Source organism: Chrysochloris asiatica, unplaced genomic scaffold (assembly GCF_000296735.1).
Source record: "Chrysochloris asiatica unplaced genomic scaffold, ChrAsi1.0 scaffold00028, whole genome shotgun sequence".
In the NCBI taxonomy this organism is placed as follows: domain Eukaryota; kingdom Metazoa; phylum Chordata; class Mammalia; order Afrosoricida; family Chrysochloridae; genus Chrysochloris; species Chrysochloris asiatica.
In genome coordinates this window covers 5,272,050-5,291,268 of record NW_006408546.1, presented here as the reverse complement: position 1 = coordinate 5,291,268, position 19,219 = coordinate 5,272,050, and the positions used below count along the sequence as shown (strand labels likewise).

General features: G+C 40.6%; 1 protein-coding gene across 3 annotated transcripts in view; it reads left to right on the top strand.

Moving 5' to 3' along the window:
• CPNE4 (copine IV) overlaps window positions 1-19,219 on the top strand; it is an 853,737-nt gene that overhangs the window by 542,612 nt on the left and 291,906 nt on the right. For all 3 annotated transcript variants that reach the window (XM_006840023.1, XM_006840024.1, XM_006840025.1), the window contains exon 3: window positions 16,226-16,405. In XM_006840023.1, coding sequence (XP_006840086.1) covers window positions 16,226-16,405 — 180 coding nt within the window. The remainder of the gene's footprint in view (window positions 1-16,225; window positions 16,406-19,219) is intronic.

The window sequence follows — 19,219 nt, the reverse complement described above, 5'->3', positions numbered from 1 at the left end:
CATTGAGATGTAATCCATACCAAAGGCTATGCTCTTTGATCTTCATCAGTAAATGTTTTAAGTTCTCTTCATTTTCAGCAAGCAAGGTTGTATCATCTGCATATCGCAAGTTGTTAATGAGTCTTCCTGCAATCCTGAGTTCACGTTTTTCTTCATAGAACCCAGATTCTCGATTGATTTTCTCAGATACAGGTTGAATAAGTATGGTAAAAGAAGTACTAATAGGAAGCTATAGTGTTGCAAGATAATACACTGGGCCACAAGGTGAGTTTGAACTACAAGGTCGGTGGTTCAAACTTACCAGCTGCTCCTGGGATACCCTATACAGGGCTACTATGCATCAAAACCATCTCGACGGCACTTCACAACAACAACATTATCCCGTCTCTGGGCCTGAAGAATGGCAGAAGTGGTGGTGTGATGGAGCCAGTGAGAACAAGAGCCTTTCAGGCTGGGCGGGATGATAGAAGGTCAGCTGGAGATGTCATTTAAGGCTAGGTGAAAGCAAGAACATACCAACCTCTCTGTCTCCTGCCTTCTGATCTGCTCGTGTCTTCCATTGGCTGCAGGAGGCAAGCTGACAGTTAAACCTAAATGAAATAATCTCATGGAGGTCAGTTTCCTGGGACACAGAGCTGAGCACAGAATCTGGTGATGCAAGGAGAATAACCACCACATTCACTAATTCTTGTTTCACAAATAGAGAGTTCACCAGCTATTGGGGTTCCTGTTTGATAAAGCATCCAAATAAACCAATTTTTCCCATAATATGGTTATCTTATTCAAGCCTCATATCCTGTAGCAAAGAGAACAAGAGTCAAACAGCATGTTCTAGAGGTGCAAGAATTACTCAGAAAAGGGTCAATTCACAAAGTCTGATCCACACGCTGGGGTGTGGCAATGGACATCTGCAGACAGCTGTGGTTGGATTACATCATGTATTAACTTCTGCTCCATGATTCCATCTACTATGACTTGGAGCTAAGTCATAGTGATTGGAAATATATATAGTATTGCCTTTTCAACTTAACTGTTTAAAATCACTTAGGTCGATTTTTTAAAACATTGATGCCTAAGTCCCATCCCCAGAGATTCTAATAAAAATTTTTAAGAGCATGGAGTCCTGGTGTGGTGCTGTAGGATAAAGCAGTGGACCACTCCTTGGAAACACTGTACAGGGTGACTATGAGTCAGAACTACCTTGATGGCACTTAACAGCAAAGACAACAGGTCTCTTCCCCTGAGATTCTAATTTAATTAGTATAGAAATCTCCCAGATGATTTAAATGTATAGCAAAGTTGGAAAACCACTGATATCGCATGGTGGCGGTGGTTATATACCATGGAGTCGGTTTTGACTCATAGTGACCCTGCATAGGATTTCTTTCCAAGGCTGTAAATCTTTCTGGGACTGGAAAACCTTTCTCCTGCAGTTTCAAACTGCAGCAGCTTGATTCTTAACCATTATGCTACCAGAGCCCCTTTGAGTTATATATATATATGTGTGTGTGTGTGGTTGTGAAGTGCCGTTGAGTCAGTTCTGACCCATAGTGACCCTGTAAAGTGTTTCCAAGGAGCAGCTGGTGAGCTTGAACTACGGACCTTGCAGTTCAAACGGCTTTGCAGTCTGGCGCATTAACCCACAGCACCACACCAGGACTCACTCTCTCTCTCACTCTCTCTCTGTCTCACTCTCTTTTACTCTCTTTCACTCTCTCTCTGTCTCACTCTCTTTCTCTCTCATTCTCTCTCTCTGTATCTATATCTATATCTATATAAAACAACAACAATATATTGTTAGGTGCCATTGCCTCAGGCTTGGTGCAGCATAGAACCAGCAGTCTACAGGGGCTGGGGAGGACAGGAAAGAGAAAGAATACCTGGAGCCCATCGATGTAGCAATTGCGTCTACAGTGAAACGATGCTCATTTTAAAGGTACCACACTCCTGAGTAAGGTGATGTGATTCTGCTGTTTGCTTTAAACAGCTAAGCCTGGAGCTATGTCTAGTGATGAAAGGAATATCTGGCTCTGAGTTCACTGACAGGTTCATCCCCAGGGTCTATAAACAGAACAGCTGGCATGAGAGACGCTGTTACTTGAAAGCTAGGCTAAGTGCATAGCAGCCAGATGATGGGAGCCTTCAATAGATCAATAATGGGGGAAGACACTTGTAATCCTGGCTCACTTAATTCCGTTTAATCTAGAGTGTTTGAAGTTTTTAGCCCTTGACTGGCAAGTGTGCCCTTTCTGAGATAAAGCCTGGAGTAGTCCTGGGTTGGCTGTTTCTTGAGATAGGTAGGATGATATGGTAGAAAAAGCATGTATTTGGGGAGTCAGGCAGAGTGCGTTACAATCCTATTTACACCACTACTTTGCTGCGTACAGTTTTATCATCTGCAAAATGGAAATAATATATTTAATAGAATCGTTGGTAGTAAGATGAACCATTCTCTTATGAATCATCATGAAACAAAAAAAGTTTTCTGTTAAACGTAACTGTTAAATGTTTTCTGTTAAATCGTGACTTGCATCCCAATTTCAAAGATGTTAAACTGTAAAATTTTTCATTGTTAAAGGTAAGGACTGAAAAAAATAAAAATAACTTCTACAGTGCCCAATACTTAGCAGGTAGGCTATAAAAGGGCATCATTTTCTCTCACCCCTTCCTTTGAGCACTAAAGTTACCACCACCATTAGCTACCACCCAATTTGCTCTCCTTTTCAATCACTAGCCCAGGGTCAGAATGATTTCCTAAGGAGATAGCTTCTATAAAGTATATTATTTCTATCACATACACAAAAATTAACTTTTTATTGTGAATTGAGTGAAGGTTTGCAGAGTAGGTCCACAGATCATCTCAATCACTGCAGTCCCCTCACTGTGGTATCACTTACCCACTTCCTCCCTGTGTTTCTTGTTTTCAATTTTCTTTTTTTCCCAACTCTTTTGAATTTTAGCCTTGGGTAAATACTGCCCTTATGATTGATGGCAAATGGATGACCAATCTGTGAGGTGCATACCTCCCTAGTGTTATTGTCCCCTAGCGTAGTGGTTAAGAATTGGGCTGCGAACCGCAAGGTCACCAGTTCGAAACTACCATCTGTTCTGTGGGAGAAAGATGAAGCTTTCTGCTTCTGTAAAGATTTACAGCCTCAGACCCTGTACAGTGTTGCTATGAGTCAGAACTGACTCCACAGCATATAACCACCATAACCACTACCACCTATCTAAGGAACTCTGGTAGTGTAATGGTTACAAGTTGAACTGCTTGTCTCAAGGTCAGCCATTTGAAACTATTACCTGTTCCAGGGGAGAAAGATGAGGCTTTCTGATCCTGTAAAGATTTGCAGCCTCTAAAACCCTATACCGAGTCATTATGAGTCAGAACTGACTCCACGGCACATAGCACCACCATATACCTATCTATTGTTTGGCTGAAAATTGAGCCATGAGGATGAGTTCAGTTCCAGACCTGAAGGCTGATCAAGGGCTGTTGTCTCAGGGTTCTATCAATTTCTATCTGACCATTATGCCTTTTTTTGATTTTGAGTTTTGTTCACATTTTCTCCCACTCTCTCCAAGACCTTCTAATGTGATCCCTTTCAGAGTAGTTGGTAGTGGTAGCCAGGCACCATCTTGTTCTTTGAGTCTCAGGGTCATGGAGACTGATGTTCACATGGTTCATTAGTACATTGGACTGTTCCTAAGCATCTTCAGTTTTCATCACTCCTTTTTCCTCCAAGCAAAGAGAGACCAATGGCTTCACGTTAGCTGGCCACTCATGAGCTTGTAAGATACCAATCACTCGCCAAAGTAGGGTGCAGAACATTTTCTTTGTGGACTATGTTATGCTAATTGACCATGATGTCTCCTGAGAATACAGTTCTGAGACCTCAGGCCTAGCAACTCATTCCCTCAAGGTGTTTGATAATGTCTGAGTTTTCATAACTTTGCCATGTGTATTGTCCACCGTCTTTATGGATGTACAGTTAATGAAGGTAAATACTCACGTACAAATATCCCGTCAATCCCTTATATATGTGTAAGTATATTCCCTCTCTCTCTCCCACATCTATTCAGCCTGAGTGTCTATCCATGTATCTACCCTTGTTGTTGTTGTTAGTTGCCATCAAGTCGGTACCGACTCATAGTGACCCTATGCACAACAGAATGAAACACTGCCCAGTCCTGGGCCAACCTCACAATTGTTGGCGGGCTTGAGCATCTTGATGCTGCCACTTTCCCTTACATCACTATTGCACTCTTTAACCCTTTCCCTCCTCCCCTTGTCTTCCCCTGCCTCCTTCATTTTTTCGCCAACCTCCTTCTTATTGTATAGCCTTCCCTTCTACCCATGATAACACATATCTAGCCAGTTAATTACTCCCCTTTCCCTACCACCCCTGGTAAGCATTAACAAATATTTCTTTTAGTGCGAAAACATTTTCTTGACTTTTTACAACAGTGCTCTCATACAATATTTGTCCTTTGGGGATTGACTAATTTCATTCAACATTACGTCCTTCATATGCATCCATACTATGAGGTGTTTCACAAATTCAATTTTATTATTTAATGTTGCATAGTATTCCACTGTATACCTACATTTGTTTATCCACTCTTCCATTGATGGGACTATACGTTGATTCTATCTTTTTACTATTGCATCACAAACATTTTGATTACCTTAAATATGAAGTGCCTTCTTGAGTTTGTTGAGGAACCAACTATTTTCTTCTAGATTCTAGATTCACTCATAAATTTGTTTGTGTGAATGGTTCAGAGAACACTTGGCAGCATTTCTCAGTTTGCGTAGGTAGAATTGAAGATGGACTAGACTATCAGAGGAACTTATTAGCTTTCATGAGCAAGTTTAGTCTCTACAAAATAGAATATTAAGCATCAATGACATTACCCTGTCATTGTTACAACCCCAAATGCTATTAAGCATTTCCAAATACCCCAAGGCAGTGAGTACTACCCCAATGAGAACCACTAAGCTACACAAGTGTTATGGTCAGCTTCAGTCCAAGTTGTGTCTGAGGAAGTAAGGACAAATAAAGGCCCTCACAGATTCAGACATATTTGCAGTTTTAAGAAAGGATGAACAGGAATGTCCAGTCTACATGGCAGGCAGCCAGGAAAGGTCTGATCTCAGGATGTGGACATATCACACAAATAATGGCTCCAGTAAACTTGTGTTATGGTCCTAAGTGACACAAATGGTTTGCACTTGACTGCTAACATAAAGGTTAGCCATTCAAACCCACCTGGCAGCCTTATGGGAAAAAGGCTTGGTGAACCGCTCCTGTTAAGGTTACAATCAAGAAAACCCCTCTGGAGCAGTGCTACTCTCTAACACCTGGGGTCATCATGTGTCAGAATTGGCTCAACAGCAACAAACAACAACAAACTGGGGTTCCACATATGACGTGTTACACAGCCAACAGAATGGGAACCACTTTCAGTTGTCTCAAAGTGGAGAATCCACTTTATCTGGAAAATCAAAACCTAGCTCACCTGCACCAATCTCTCTCTTTCTGTTGAGTGAACAAGAAACCCACAACTTGTTTGTTGCAGTTACTGGGCAAGCCACCAGCTCTGAGACCAGTCACTTAAAATCAGCAGCCACTGCAGCTGAAATCCTGAATTTGAATAATGTTATTTCTGGTAGCTGAGTGATTTATTTTGTTATCTAAATTTTATGTGGTTTAATATGTCTCCTAGGAAGTTATATGATTTGAACGATGGCCCATAATAAATGCTTCATTTTTTAACATAAGTAAGTTATCTATTTTTTAATCAGAAGAGTTTCGTTTCTCTCCTCATTCACTAAATAAATATAGAGTAAACATTTTAAGAAGATCATTGTGAAGGAAGATGCAATCATAACCCTGCCCTGGAGGCCCTCGTATCTCTCTCTGGCCCATGACATTATTCTTCACCAAGCCAGGCTCCCACAAATATCCCTTGTCCTAATGATAAAAACTTGTACTTCTCCAGGAGACCTTGAAGCAGACATCAATTTTTCTTTCCTTTTTTTTTTTACTTTATTTTTGGTGAAAATATGCACATAAAATTCCCCTCTTCCTCCACAGTTTGTAGACATCATGACCAGTCACAGGGGTAACATTCTCCACATGTGTCAACACTCATTTGTTCTATTCTAGTTAATTTACTCCCATTAACTGAAACTCCTTGCCCCATCCCTAGCCCTTTCTTCTACACTTTAAAATAACTGTTGACCATTTGGTCATATGTAGCAATGTATTTTCTTTTTTTTTTTTTTAAGTTTTTTTTTTTTTTTTCTTTCTTTAATGACTTATTGTGAATTATGTGATAGTATACATGGGAGAACATTAGTTTTACATTCATTCTATCATATATCGTCTCAATGCCATGGTTACAATCCCCTCCACGCAATCCTTCCCCTGTGCCCCCCAGGTATTCTGCACACAGTCGCTCTTGCTCTCTGGGTCTAGAGTCTCCAGCTGCTCCATAGCTCCACATCATCATCTCTGGCTCCATTTCAGGCATCACTGCTTCTCTGGGTAGGGTCCCGCTCTCTGCTCTTCTCCCTTGATGGTCCTAGGGACCTCCATGCCTAGACTGAAAAGTTAATCACTCCCCTCCTTGCTGTAAAACGTCTACCTTTACATTTCCAACCCTCACAATCAGTCCTGATAACAATTATTCACTATTGTATCACAAGAGACCCGTCTGCATTTCATTGCATCAGCCCCGCCTAGTCAGATTGAATAGTACTCACTGGAGATTCTACCTTCCTCCAGGCCCTCTGGGTCTAGGTTCCCTCTTGAAAGCTTGTAAGCCAGTCACTTCTTGCCTTTGTAGCCCCTCACCCCCATTTTAGGTAGCCAATGTCCAAGTTGCCCATCCCTGTCTACTCTGTGTGTGGAGGAGGTGGGAATGATTCTTGCTGTAAGGACTTGTTCCCTCTTTTGAGTTACTGCTTCCATAGGTGTAGGTATATTTTCATTTTTAAGAATTCTGTACTCACGGGTGACAATCTTTACTTTCTGAGCTACACTGTTAATTAATTGAAATCTGATGTTGGAATAATTTTGATTGAAGGTTTGAAGGGTCACTCAGGGCCACAGTCTCAGGAACTCCTCCTGCTCAGTAGGCCCAATAATTCTGAATTCTTTATGAATTTTAAGTTCTGTTCCCTAGTTTTTTCCCATTCTGTCAGTATCCATCTATTTTATACCTGATTAGAGTTTCACTCAGTAGTAACCGCCAGGCATTATCTCGGTTTTTGGTCTCAAGGTAGAGAAGGCAGTGGTACATGGAAATAGTCCTGTAGTCTGGTTTCTCTTCTGATTCATGGAGTGTCTTCTTTCTCTTTTGTTCCCAAACAATGGAAACTAAAAGTTGTATCGTAGTTGGCCACTTATAAGCTTTTAAGATCCCAGATACTACTCACTCTGCTGGTAGATGGATCATACATTTTAGAGTAATTTTAAGGACTGGCATCAATTTTAACTCCTGCCATCAGGTTCCTCACCATCAATGGTGGTGGTGATTATGTGTCATGGAGTAGATTCCAACTCATATTGACTCTGCATAGGATTTCTGAGGCTGTAAATCTTTACGGGAGCAGAAAGACTCATCTTTCTCCCACATAACTGCTGGTAGTTTTGAACTATTGTCCTTGAGGTTAGCAGCCCAACTTGTAACCACTATGCTACCAGAGCTCCTCCCTCACCATCGATAGTATCACATTTTTTAGCTTTCACTTCCTTGCAGCATTGCCTTTATAATTCCCAACCTTTATAGAATTCCAGGGAGTAGATGGCCGTTAAAGACAAAAGTTTAAATTATTTATTGGTAACACATTGAACTTGTGTCCCACACAGTCCAATCTATATGATGAGGGTTCAGAGCACCCATTGCATTCCTGGTATACCCAATGGACAAATGAGAACTCCACAGACACATGTACAGCCTAATTTATTGACTTTTCCTCATGAGTTTCATATTATACATATTTTTGCCAGCTTGGGCATTACTTTGAACATCAGGATTTAGATAACAGAGCTCAAAACTTGCATAACTATATAGCGTAGGTCAAAGGGCAGCTCAAGAAGACAAAGTCAAATATTATAACGAAATGTGCAAAGACTTGGCATTAGAAAACCAAAAAGGAAGAACATGCTCAGCATTTCTTAAGCTGAGGGAACTTAAGAAAAAATTTGAGCCTCAATTTGCAATATTGAATGGTTCTGTGGGCAAAATATTGACTGATGCAGAAAGCATTAAAAGAAGAGGGAAGGAATACACAGAGTCATTGTACCAAAAGGAAATGGTTGATGTTCAGCCATTTCAAGAGGTAGCTAATGATGCTGAAGAGAGAAGTCCAAGGTGCATTTGAAGGCAGTGACAAAGAACAAGGTGCCGGGAATTGATGGAGTACAAATTGAAATCTTTCAACAAACTGATGTAGCACTGGAGGCACTCACTGATCTATGCCAAGAAATTTGGAAGACAGCTACCTGGCCAACTGACTGGAAGAAATTAATATTTGTGTCCATTCCAAAGAGAGGTGACTCAATGGAATGTGAAAATCATCTGACATCACATGTGTGCAAAATTTTGCTAAAGATAATTAAAAAATGGTTGCAACCATAAATTGACAGAGAATATCCAGAGATTCAGGTTGGATACAGAAGAGGATGTATAATTAGGGATTTCATTGCTGACTATATGGATCTTGGCTGAAAGCAGAGAATATAAAAAAGATGCTTACTGATTGTATGGACAATCATAAAAAGATGTGGATAACATTGCGGAGAACGAGTATTCCAGAACAGTGAATTGGGCTCATGAGAAAGCTATATATAGACCAAGAGGCAGTTATTTGAACAGAACAAGGAAACACTGAACAGTTTAAAATTAGGAAAGATGTATACCAGGGTTGTATTCTTTCACCATACTTATTCAATCTGTATGCTAAACAAATGATCTGAAAAAATGGATTATATGAAAAGAATGTGGCATCAGGATTGGAGGAAGACTCATTAACAGCCTACGATATGCAGATTATACAGCCTTGTTTGCTGAAAGTGAAGAAGACTTAAAATATTTACTGATGAAGACCAAAGATCACAGCCTTCAGTATGTCTTACACCTCAATGTAAATAAAGCAAAAATTCTCACCACTGGACCAATAAACAGCATCAAGATAAATGGAGAAAATAATTAAAGTTGTCAAAGACTTCATTTTTCTCAGATCAACCATCAACACTCATGGAAGAAGTAGTCAAGAAGTTAAATGACATATTGCTTTAGGCAGATCTGCTGCACAATACCTCTTTAAAGTGTTGAAGAACAAAGATGTCAGTTTGAGGACTAAGGTGTGCCTAACCGTGGTATTTTCGATAACCTCATATGCATGTGAAAGTTGGACAGTGAATAATGAAGACCGGAGAAGAATTGATGCATTTGAGTTATTATGCTGGAGGAGAATATTAAAAGTGTCAAGTACTGCCAAAAGAACAAACAGATCTGTGTTGGAAGAATTGCAGCCAGATGCTCCTTGGAGGCCAGGATGGCCAGTATTTGTCTCTCATACTTTAGACATATTATCAGGAGGGACCAGTCCCTGGAGAAGGATATCACATTTGGTACAGTGGAGGGTCAGAGAAAAAGAGGAAGACCCCCAACAAGGTGGATTGTCATAGCAGCAGAAGCAATGGGTTCAAATGTAGCAATGATTGTGAGGTTGGCAAAGGACCAGGCAGCATTTCATTCTGCTGTACATAGGGTCGCTATGAGTTGGTACTGACTCGATAGCACCTAACAACAACATATACCATAAGAGTTCTGGTGGCACAGTGGTTAAGCACTCAGCTGCTAACTACATTATTAGAGGTTCCAAGCCATCAGCTGCTCTGTGGGAGAAAGATGTAGCAGTCTGCATCCATAAAGATTAGAGCCTTAGAAACCCCATGAGGGAGTTCTACTCTGCCCTGTGGGTTGCTGAGTCATAATTCACTTGACACCAATGAGTTTGAATTTTCTTCTTTTTACACTGCATAAATGGTCACTGGACTCCTGGTGTGTTGCTGTAGGATCAGCACCAGACTTCGAAACACAAGGACAGAAGTTCAGATCCACCAGCTGCTCCTAGGAAATCCTTCACAGGGTCTCTATGAGTTGGAAAAGGAGCTCTGGTAGTGTAGTGGTTATGAGTTGGTCTGTTAACCTCAAGGTCAGCACTGCAAACCTGCCAGCTGTTCAAGAGAAAGATGAGGCTTTCTGCTCCTATAAAGATTTGCAGCCTCTGAAACCCTGTGTAGTGTTACAATGAATCGGAACCAACTCCATGGTACTTAACAACAACTACAAAGATTTACAGCCACGGAAACCCTAAACAGGGTCACTGTGAGTCGGATCTGACTCCGTGGCCCACCACCACTACCTCCACCTCATAATGTTATATGAAAGACGCTGCCTGTTAAAAGATTTAAATAGTAACTGTACCAAAGAAGATAAACAGATGGCAAATAAGCATATGAAAAGATGCCCAAAATCATTAGTCATTAGGAAAATGCACATTAATAGTGGAGACACAGTTGTACATGTATTAGAATGCAAAAAAATTAACTTCTACCCGTCATATAACTCAGCCATTTCTTCCCAAAGAATTTACCCAAGAAAAGACGAAACATATGTCCCTGAAGAGGCATGTATATTTTGTTTACAAAAGTTTTATTTGTAATAGCCAAGAAACTATAAATAACCTAAATGTCCATCAGTATTTAGCGATTGTTGTTGTTAAGTGCCATTGACTCAGTTCTGACCCATAGTGACCCTGGATAGGCTTTCCGAGGAGCAGCTGGTGAGCTTGAACAGCTAACCTTGCAGTTCAAACGGCTTTGCAGTCTGGCGCATGAACCCACAAGAGGAGGGATGAATTGTTGATGTGTAAAACAATCATGAATTTTTCATTTATGCTGAAAAATATTTTAGACTAAAATTTTGAAAGAGTATCTCTTCAAAAACAATATTCAATAATTTAGTATGTTGTGGTGCTTTAGGATAAGCACTGGACTGCTATCCACAAGGTCAGTGGTTCAAACTCACCAGGTGCTCCTTGGAAACTATATGGAGGGTCGCTGTGGTGGAACCTGCTTGATGGCACTTAATGACAACATCATACTATAACCTAACTGCTTTTTTCCCTTTCCTGCTAAAGATAATTATGAGTAGACATGAATTAGGAAATAGAGCCCAGACTTTGAGTTCAGAGGACATGAATTCAGTTCTTCCTCTGACACCCAGTAGCTTGTGCTGATATTTGTTCCTGAACTTTCTATTTTGTACAATGGTGTATATAATGTTGCATCCCATGACTGCTATAAGAATCAGATGAATAAAATGGATGTGAGCCTATTCTGTCAACTATAAAGCAGCATGAATATCTCAGTCATTACAACGAGACAGGAGATTAGCTGTCATCATTTGCAGACTAGGTAACAGAGGGCCAGCAATATTAAAATCAGCATTGACACATTGTACACAAGAGCAAAGATAGATCCCACTGCTACCACCACACAAGTGTGCACACATACACACACACACAGCTCATTTCCTGTAGACCCTCATTTTCATTAGATTTGCCTGGACACTTTGAAAAGTAGCACAAATATTTAAAGATTCCTGGGTCCCACTGTATTCTTATGAGTTACATGAGATAGGGAACAAGAATCTTGAGGTTTTAAAAAAACGCTTCCCTCCCTATTGATTCTGAGGCAGCCAAGTAGCACCAGTCAGTGGGAACTGAATGTTTTAGAAACAACCACCTTGACCTTGGTGCCTCTCAATGAGAAAAATGAGCTACCCTAGGCTGCATCCTGCTTTCAGCCTCCAAAAATGATAATATATCTCCCATAACAACTGGGAATTCATATTGTATTGAAATATCCTCCAAATATGCATCTAGTATTGTAAGCACATCCTCAACCAACATTTCTTTTTTTTCCCTGAGTACTCTCTATCCTTGGAATTCCTGCTTGCCTTGAGATTATCTTTGGAAATGATCTGTCTTGTTATTACAAATTTTGTTATTTACTTTCTTTCCAATTAGACATTTCCCTAAAAAAATAAAAAAAGTGCTCAGTGTTGCCCACTGGCAGTTTACTTTGAATATCCATGTCTAATGCATGTGGCTTGATGTCAACACAAAATGCATACCTATGTGATGTCCTTGTTTGAAAATCAAGAATTATTTGTGCCAACCAACCATCTGTCAGCTTGTTGTACTGCATGATGCTAGAAGCTATTCAACTGATATTTCAAATACCAGAACACTCATCTGTATTAGACAGGTTTCAGCAGAGGTTCCAGACTATGCCACACTAGGAAGAAAGTTCTGAAAATTAACCAATGAAACCCAATGAGTCACCATAATATTGTCAAAACAAGGATGCTTCAAAAAGTTCATGCAAGAATAGAATGAAAAGATAGTGAGTTGTTTCTCCCATGAACTTTTTGAAGCCCCTCATGTTGTGCTGTAAGATGAGTCTCACCAAGTTGGAAGGCACTCAGAGTATAAGTAATTGTGATGTAGAAGGTCATCCATGGACTCAAAGATACCAATAATCATGAGGATGGCATAAAGCTGGGCAATGTTTCCTTCTTTTATACACACAGTAGCCATGAGCCAGAGTCCACACAATGGCAACTAACAGGAAAGCAGAGAAACAAAGACTAATGTTTCTATCTCCTATTTCATCATCTGTACTTGCATGTGATTCTAATTATTCCATCCACAAGAAATGAAGGTATCTTTGCTATATCTCAGTTGAGGTTATCAAACCTACCTTTAAGTTACATCTTAGTGGTTATTTTGAAACCAGCTATCAGAAGTCACTATTACATGCACACAATTAGCTCCTTTATCATTAACTCCTTGTTTCCATGAATTTGGACTGAATGTTGCAAACTCAAATACCTCTAGGAGCTAGATGGGGTAATTCAACAAGGGGAGAAGACCTAGAAGAAACCTTGTGACCTGGTGACTAAATGCCCAGACTGACTAGGGCAACCTCCAATTATTACCATGCAGGAATGTGTCCAAGGTTGCTAGATAGTCTGATGATTTTCCAAGAGTGGAACAATAGAAATATCCCTTTTTTAAGTTGGAAAATTAAGAGAAAAACACTGTGGGATTAGTAAAATACTTCCAAGTTAGCTTGACGGAGCCCTGATAGCATAGTGGGTTACCTGCTGGGCTGGTAACAGAAAGGTCAGACGTTCAAATCTACCAGCTGCTCTGCAGGACAAAGATCAGGATTTCTGCTCCTGTTAAGATTTATGGCCTCAGAAACTCTATACAGAGTTGCAGTGAGTCGGAAGCAACCTGATAGAAAACTACCACCCCCACTTCAAGTTAGCTTGAGCCTAAAGACTAGTAGTTCATGACCTCTGATTTATACTATTACTCAAAATCCTGGTCTCTGAACAACTGAAAACAAAAAACAATGTAGGAAAGTCTTATACCCAGTCAATGCAATGATCAATCCTGTCCCCGAATTAGCATTGTATAAGAATGCAAAATTCAGGTCCAAATTCATGGAAGGCCAGAATAGTCAAATAGCCATTTGTCTCAACAGTAACTTGTTTTAAAATGCTATTCAACACTGGATTTGGCTTTGCTTTTCAGGTAGACAGTGACATAACCGGAACCATAGTCTTGTACTTCTTGCAACATGGATTATTTATCCTTCCAAGAATGACGAGCAGGCCTGGTAGCATAGTGGGTTACCAGTTGAGGCTGCTAACCATACGGTCAGCAGCTCAAAATGATCAGTCATTCTGCAGGACAAAGATTAAGTTTTCTGCTCCCGTAGAAAATGTTCTGCTCAGAAACCCTATACAGTGTCTCTTTAGTCGAAACCAGTTCAGTGGCACACAGCCACCACCACCCTCACCACCGCCACCAAGAATGACTGGAGGTGTTTTCTTATGAACAACCCTCTCTCTCATAGTCCTGAGTGATAAGGGTCAGAGAGGAAGCCTGGAATTCAAGAGTGTCAGGAGAGGCTGGTCAACACAGGTCACAATATTGACCATTTTATTGAGAGACTATTTCCTCGGACTGCGAACCTTAAGGCCAGCAGTTTGAAACTACCAGCCGCTCTGCGGGAGAAAGATGAGGCGTTCTGCTCCCATAAAGATTTACAGCCTCGGAAACCCTGTACAGGGTCGCTATGGGTCAGAACCGACTCGAAGGCACTTAACAACAACAGCAACAATTTCCTTTGTTAATATGAAAGTAAGGGGAATGGTTTTCAGTTTGTGTTAGTAAATGATGCTTGGGAAAGTAGCCAACAAGCCCTGTTTCTATTAGAAAGCCAGCGGTACATATGTTGTTGTTGTTAAGTGCTGTCGAGTTGGTTCTGACTCATAGCAACCCTGTATAGGGTTTCCGAGGAGCAGCTGGTGAGTTTGAACAACTGACCTTGCAGTTCAAACTGACCTTGAAGTTGAGTGCTTATCCTACAGCACCACACCAGAACATACAGGTTCCAGCTGATTTATAAAACATGAAGGATGGGTATCTCCAGTTAAAAGATTCTGTAGGAGCTTGAGCTATCTCTAGTTTGGTCCCTTAAAGCTTCCTAGAATATAATTTTTTTATTTTTATTTTTACTTGTGACAGATATAGAAGGAAAGATCTTTAGTGGTAAGGGTTCCAGCAGGAAACAGATGGCATAACCAGAGAGTTTAACCTAAAGATTTAAACTCTTTATAGAGAGACCCTTGATAGGGGTGTGGGCAGCATTACATTACAGGTGTCAACAGAAGATGACAAGGTATAGGAGGTAGCGCTGAGAGAAATTGATTACACCCTTCACTCAGAAGGGTAGATGGGTGGAGTAGGGGAGACTGTTTTACCCGATCCCAGCAAGAACTCCTCTGTGAACGAGAATCTGTTGGTACAGCTGTATGTTGATACAGACAGTCAAGGCCTGTACCTATCAGTTCTCCAATCTCCTGCCAAACCCTCTCTTTGGCTAAATCCAATCAGAGCCCAAAGATCCAAGGAGCCCAAGAAATTAAATCCACAGAAGTCATCCTCCTGGAGCACAGAACTGGGCAGAAAGTGGCAAATTTGGATCATAGTGGTATAAACAGAAGTTATGATTACAGAAGGCAAGGGAAACCATAGATCCGTGGAATGTTAACACAGAAACGAACTTTTCATTCTCGAATCCTCTAATCCTCATCTTGTTGATGAGAAAATCAAGGCCCAGGGAATAGAAACAAGTGGGCAAATGTTGTTGTGGTTGTTAAGTGCTTTCGAGTTGGTTCCGACTCATAGTGATCCTGTGTAGGTTTGAGCCACCAACCTTGTGATCCACAGTCGACTCTCTTCTGATCCTACAGTGCCACACCAGGAGTGCGGGTAAATCTTATACACTTAATGAAGGGCAGAGATGAAACTGAAGGTAGTCATCTTCATATCCATTCTGATGGCTTTCCACTTCATTATTCTGGGAATTGTAAGATAGAAAACTCATATTGGAATCAGAGCAACTTTGTGTAGGGTTTCCCAGGAGCACTTGTTGAATTTGAACCTCCAACTTTGTGGTTCATAGTCCAGTGCTTATCCTACAGCACCACACCAGGTGTGTTGTTGTTAAGTGCCATTGAGTTCTGACCCATAGTGACCCTGTATAGGATTTCCAAGGAGCAGCAGAACTTGAACTGCTGACCTTGTAGTTCAAACCTATTTTGTAGTCCAGCGCATTAACCCGCAGTGCCACTCCAGGTTGTAGGGTTGGCTAGAATGAAAACGCATGCTCCCATTACTGTGTCCATCAGACATCTCCAATCAATTACAGATTTCTTTCCTCCTGAGTCCAGATTTGCTTTTAGAATCTCTCTCATCCCAAGGCTTCAGGCAACAATTAATAATTTATCTACTTGCTGCTCAATTATCTAATAACATGTGATCCACATCTTCAAAATCTAAGTCTTTATTCTGTCTAATAGGATTTTCCTCGTTGAAACATGGCTCACTCTCTAAGGTGCATCCTTGTAGAGTTTGTAACTCCTTGCTTTGGTGAACCTGTACTTGGTGGAGGGCATTTATAGTTTATAAGAAAGGGAAGCATCATGAGATTAGTTTGCTTGAAGAACAATAACAAAAGCCCTAAACCCTGATGAGTTTTCTCTTTCTTTCTCCCTGCAGGTTGACAGAACAGAGGTGATTCGCACCTGCATAAACCCAGTGTATTCAAAACTGTTTACTGTGGATTTTTACTTTGAAGAGGTGCAACGCCTGCGGTTTGAAGTTCACGACATCAGCAGCAACCACAATGGGCTGAAGGAGGCTGACTTCCTTGGTGGCATGGAGTGTACACTTGGCCAGGTCAGCCCCTTTTTCCCACCCTTCCTTAGACTTTTCTTCCTCCCTTGCCTCCCTCCTCTCTCTTATTCAATCCTTGGTTTCTCCTTTCAATTTTATTTTTTATCATGAGACATTTTGCAGCTTCGCAGATACTGTCATGCCCACTATACTTAATAGGGATGAGGCTGCAGATTTGTGAAGAGTTTTTTATCTTTACTGAATTAATCATTTTCTTTTCTGAATCCCCTTATATCAGCTATTTATTTTAACAACTATTTATTGAGCACTTACTATGTGCCTGGCCCCATGACTGCTCATGTGTCTGTTATAACCTTATCTTGATACATCATGAATTTCCATCTCATAGCATGGAGTATTTCTTACTTTTATTCCAAGCATCTAATGCCAAAAAGAACTCCAAGATAGGGGCTAACTAGATATTTTTACTTTATCCTCTTATCAGTAATATGAAAAAACCAACACTCAGAGATATTAAGTGACTTGACCTAAGCCTCACACTAATATGTGGCAGAGCTAGGACTAGACTGTTGTTGTTGTGAAGTGCCGTTGAGTCAGTTCCAACCCATAGTGACCCTGTATAGGGTTTCCAAGGAGCAGCTGGTGAGCTTGAACTGCCGACCTTGCAATTCAAATGGCTTTGCAGTCTGGCACATTAACCCATCGTGCCACACCAGGACTCCAGGACTAGACTAGATCTTCCTAATTCCAAGTCCCATTGTCTCAACTCTATAACACGTTTTATTTTTCCTTCCCTTCCGGCTATACCCAGAACTGTTATAGGTGCTTCTTGTTGTTGTTATTAAGTGCCATCAAGTCAGTTCTGACTCATAGCCAAGTTGTATGAAATTTCCAAGGAGTGAGTGGTGGGTTTGAACTGCCAACCTTGTGATTAGTACTTATAAAAAAACAGTCCCTGTGTCCAGGAAGTGAACAGTCTAACTGGAGAAGGTACAATATGGACATATCAAATACAGTGATTCACGATGTTCCTTAAGCTACAGTGAGACAAGATATCTTGGCTCTATACTCTGTACATAGGGTTGTGGTCATTTGGGAAGGAGAACTTTGCTGTTGAGTAAAATCAAAGAAATTGCCCGAAGTATAACAATTATTCTGAGAATGGTGCAGGACCAGGCACTGTTTTGTTCTGTTGTACACTGGGTTGCTATAAGTTGGAACTAACTCAAAAGTACCTAAGAACAACCACAGAATCAAAGAATGTATTATGGAACAGGTAGTTCTTGAACTAAACTTTGAAAAATATGTGGTCCAAGGATTGAAGACAAAGAAAAGAGATCTTCTAAGTAAACAAGCATAGAGGTCAGAATGAATATTTTATGGTTCTGGGGCTGGGAAGAGAGCTGGTATGACACTGTGGATTAATGCAAGATTGGTGGTAACCACAAGGTTGGCAGTTCACATTCACCAGCCGCTCCTCAGAAACCCTACATAGGTCGCTATGAGTCGGAGGTGACTTGACAGTACTTAACAACAACAAGGGCCTGGGAAAGACAGTGAGTCAAGGTCAAAAGCTCACTGACTCTGAAGGCAATGAGGCTTACTTACACTTTGGAGCCCGTCATTTGCACACGTTTCTTCTAAGGTTCTGTGTTGAGTTTTGTATTTGTAGTTGTGTAGCCTTTTTCTCAAAGATGGCTCCCAATTTATATAAACCCCAGAACACCCCCCCCCCCCAAAACCTGGATCCATCGCTTGTAAAAGTAAAGGGTTTGTATGTGAGAAAGACTGCCTGACAAAGTTTGCACATGTTTGTTTTTCCCTTGCCTTTTTCCACTTATCACTAAAAGGATTTTCTACTACTATGTGGGTACCCAGTGACAAAATAGATAAAAACCTCATTACTCTTTGTCACCAAATATGAAAGCAAAGGACTACTATCAAAATACAACTGAGGGAAGGCAGAGAGTGAACCTGGACTATCCTCTATAAATGTAATCTCTCTCATGGTTTTAATGGCAGATAGTTCCATAGCATTGCTAGGTGAATTTTTACTTTGCACAATAACTAAATATTAGATAAATGAATGAATTATGAAATTGGGGTATAACCCTGTATTTATTCAATCAAATAAGATAATTAAAATGGCATATTTTGTAAATATTAGTAGTGTGGTGCTGTAGAATAAGCATTGGACCAAAAGGTTGGTTTAAACTGCAAGGCCAGTAGTTCAAACCCACAAGCTGCTCCTCAGAAACCCTATACAGGGTTGCTATGAGTCAGAATCAACTAGACAGCACTTAACAACAAAGAACCACACCAGAATTTCCCCTCAAACAATGGGCATCTGTTTTATGTATAAATATTATATTTTATCTCATGAAATAAATCTGTGATAAAACGTGTTTCTCATCCAACGCTTTCATGACTTTGTGGAAATGGCCTTCACACAAACAACCTTAGTTTGTTGTATGTGTGATGAACAAGATTCATCTTTCCATCAGCTGTTTAAATCATTCCAATAGTCAGTAAATTCTTGACCCTCTATTTTGTGCCAGACATTGTGCTTGGTGCTCTCAAGGAAGGGAAAAGAAGACAATTTATCTTCTCATAGATGTTGTTGTTGTTGTTGTTAGGTGCCTTCAAGTCAGTACTGACTCATACCGACCTTATGCACAGCAGAACAAAACACCGCCCCATCCTGGGCCAACCTCACTACTGTTGCCACGCTTCAGTCCATCGATGCTGCCACTTGGCCAATCCAACTCATTGGGAGTCTTCCTTTTTTTCTCTGACCCTCCACCTTACCAAACATGATATCCTACTTCAGCAACTGGTCCCTCCTGACAATATGTC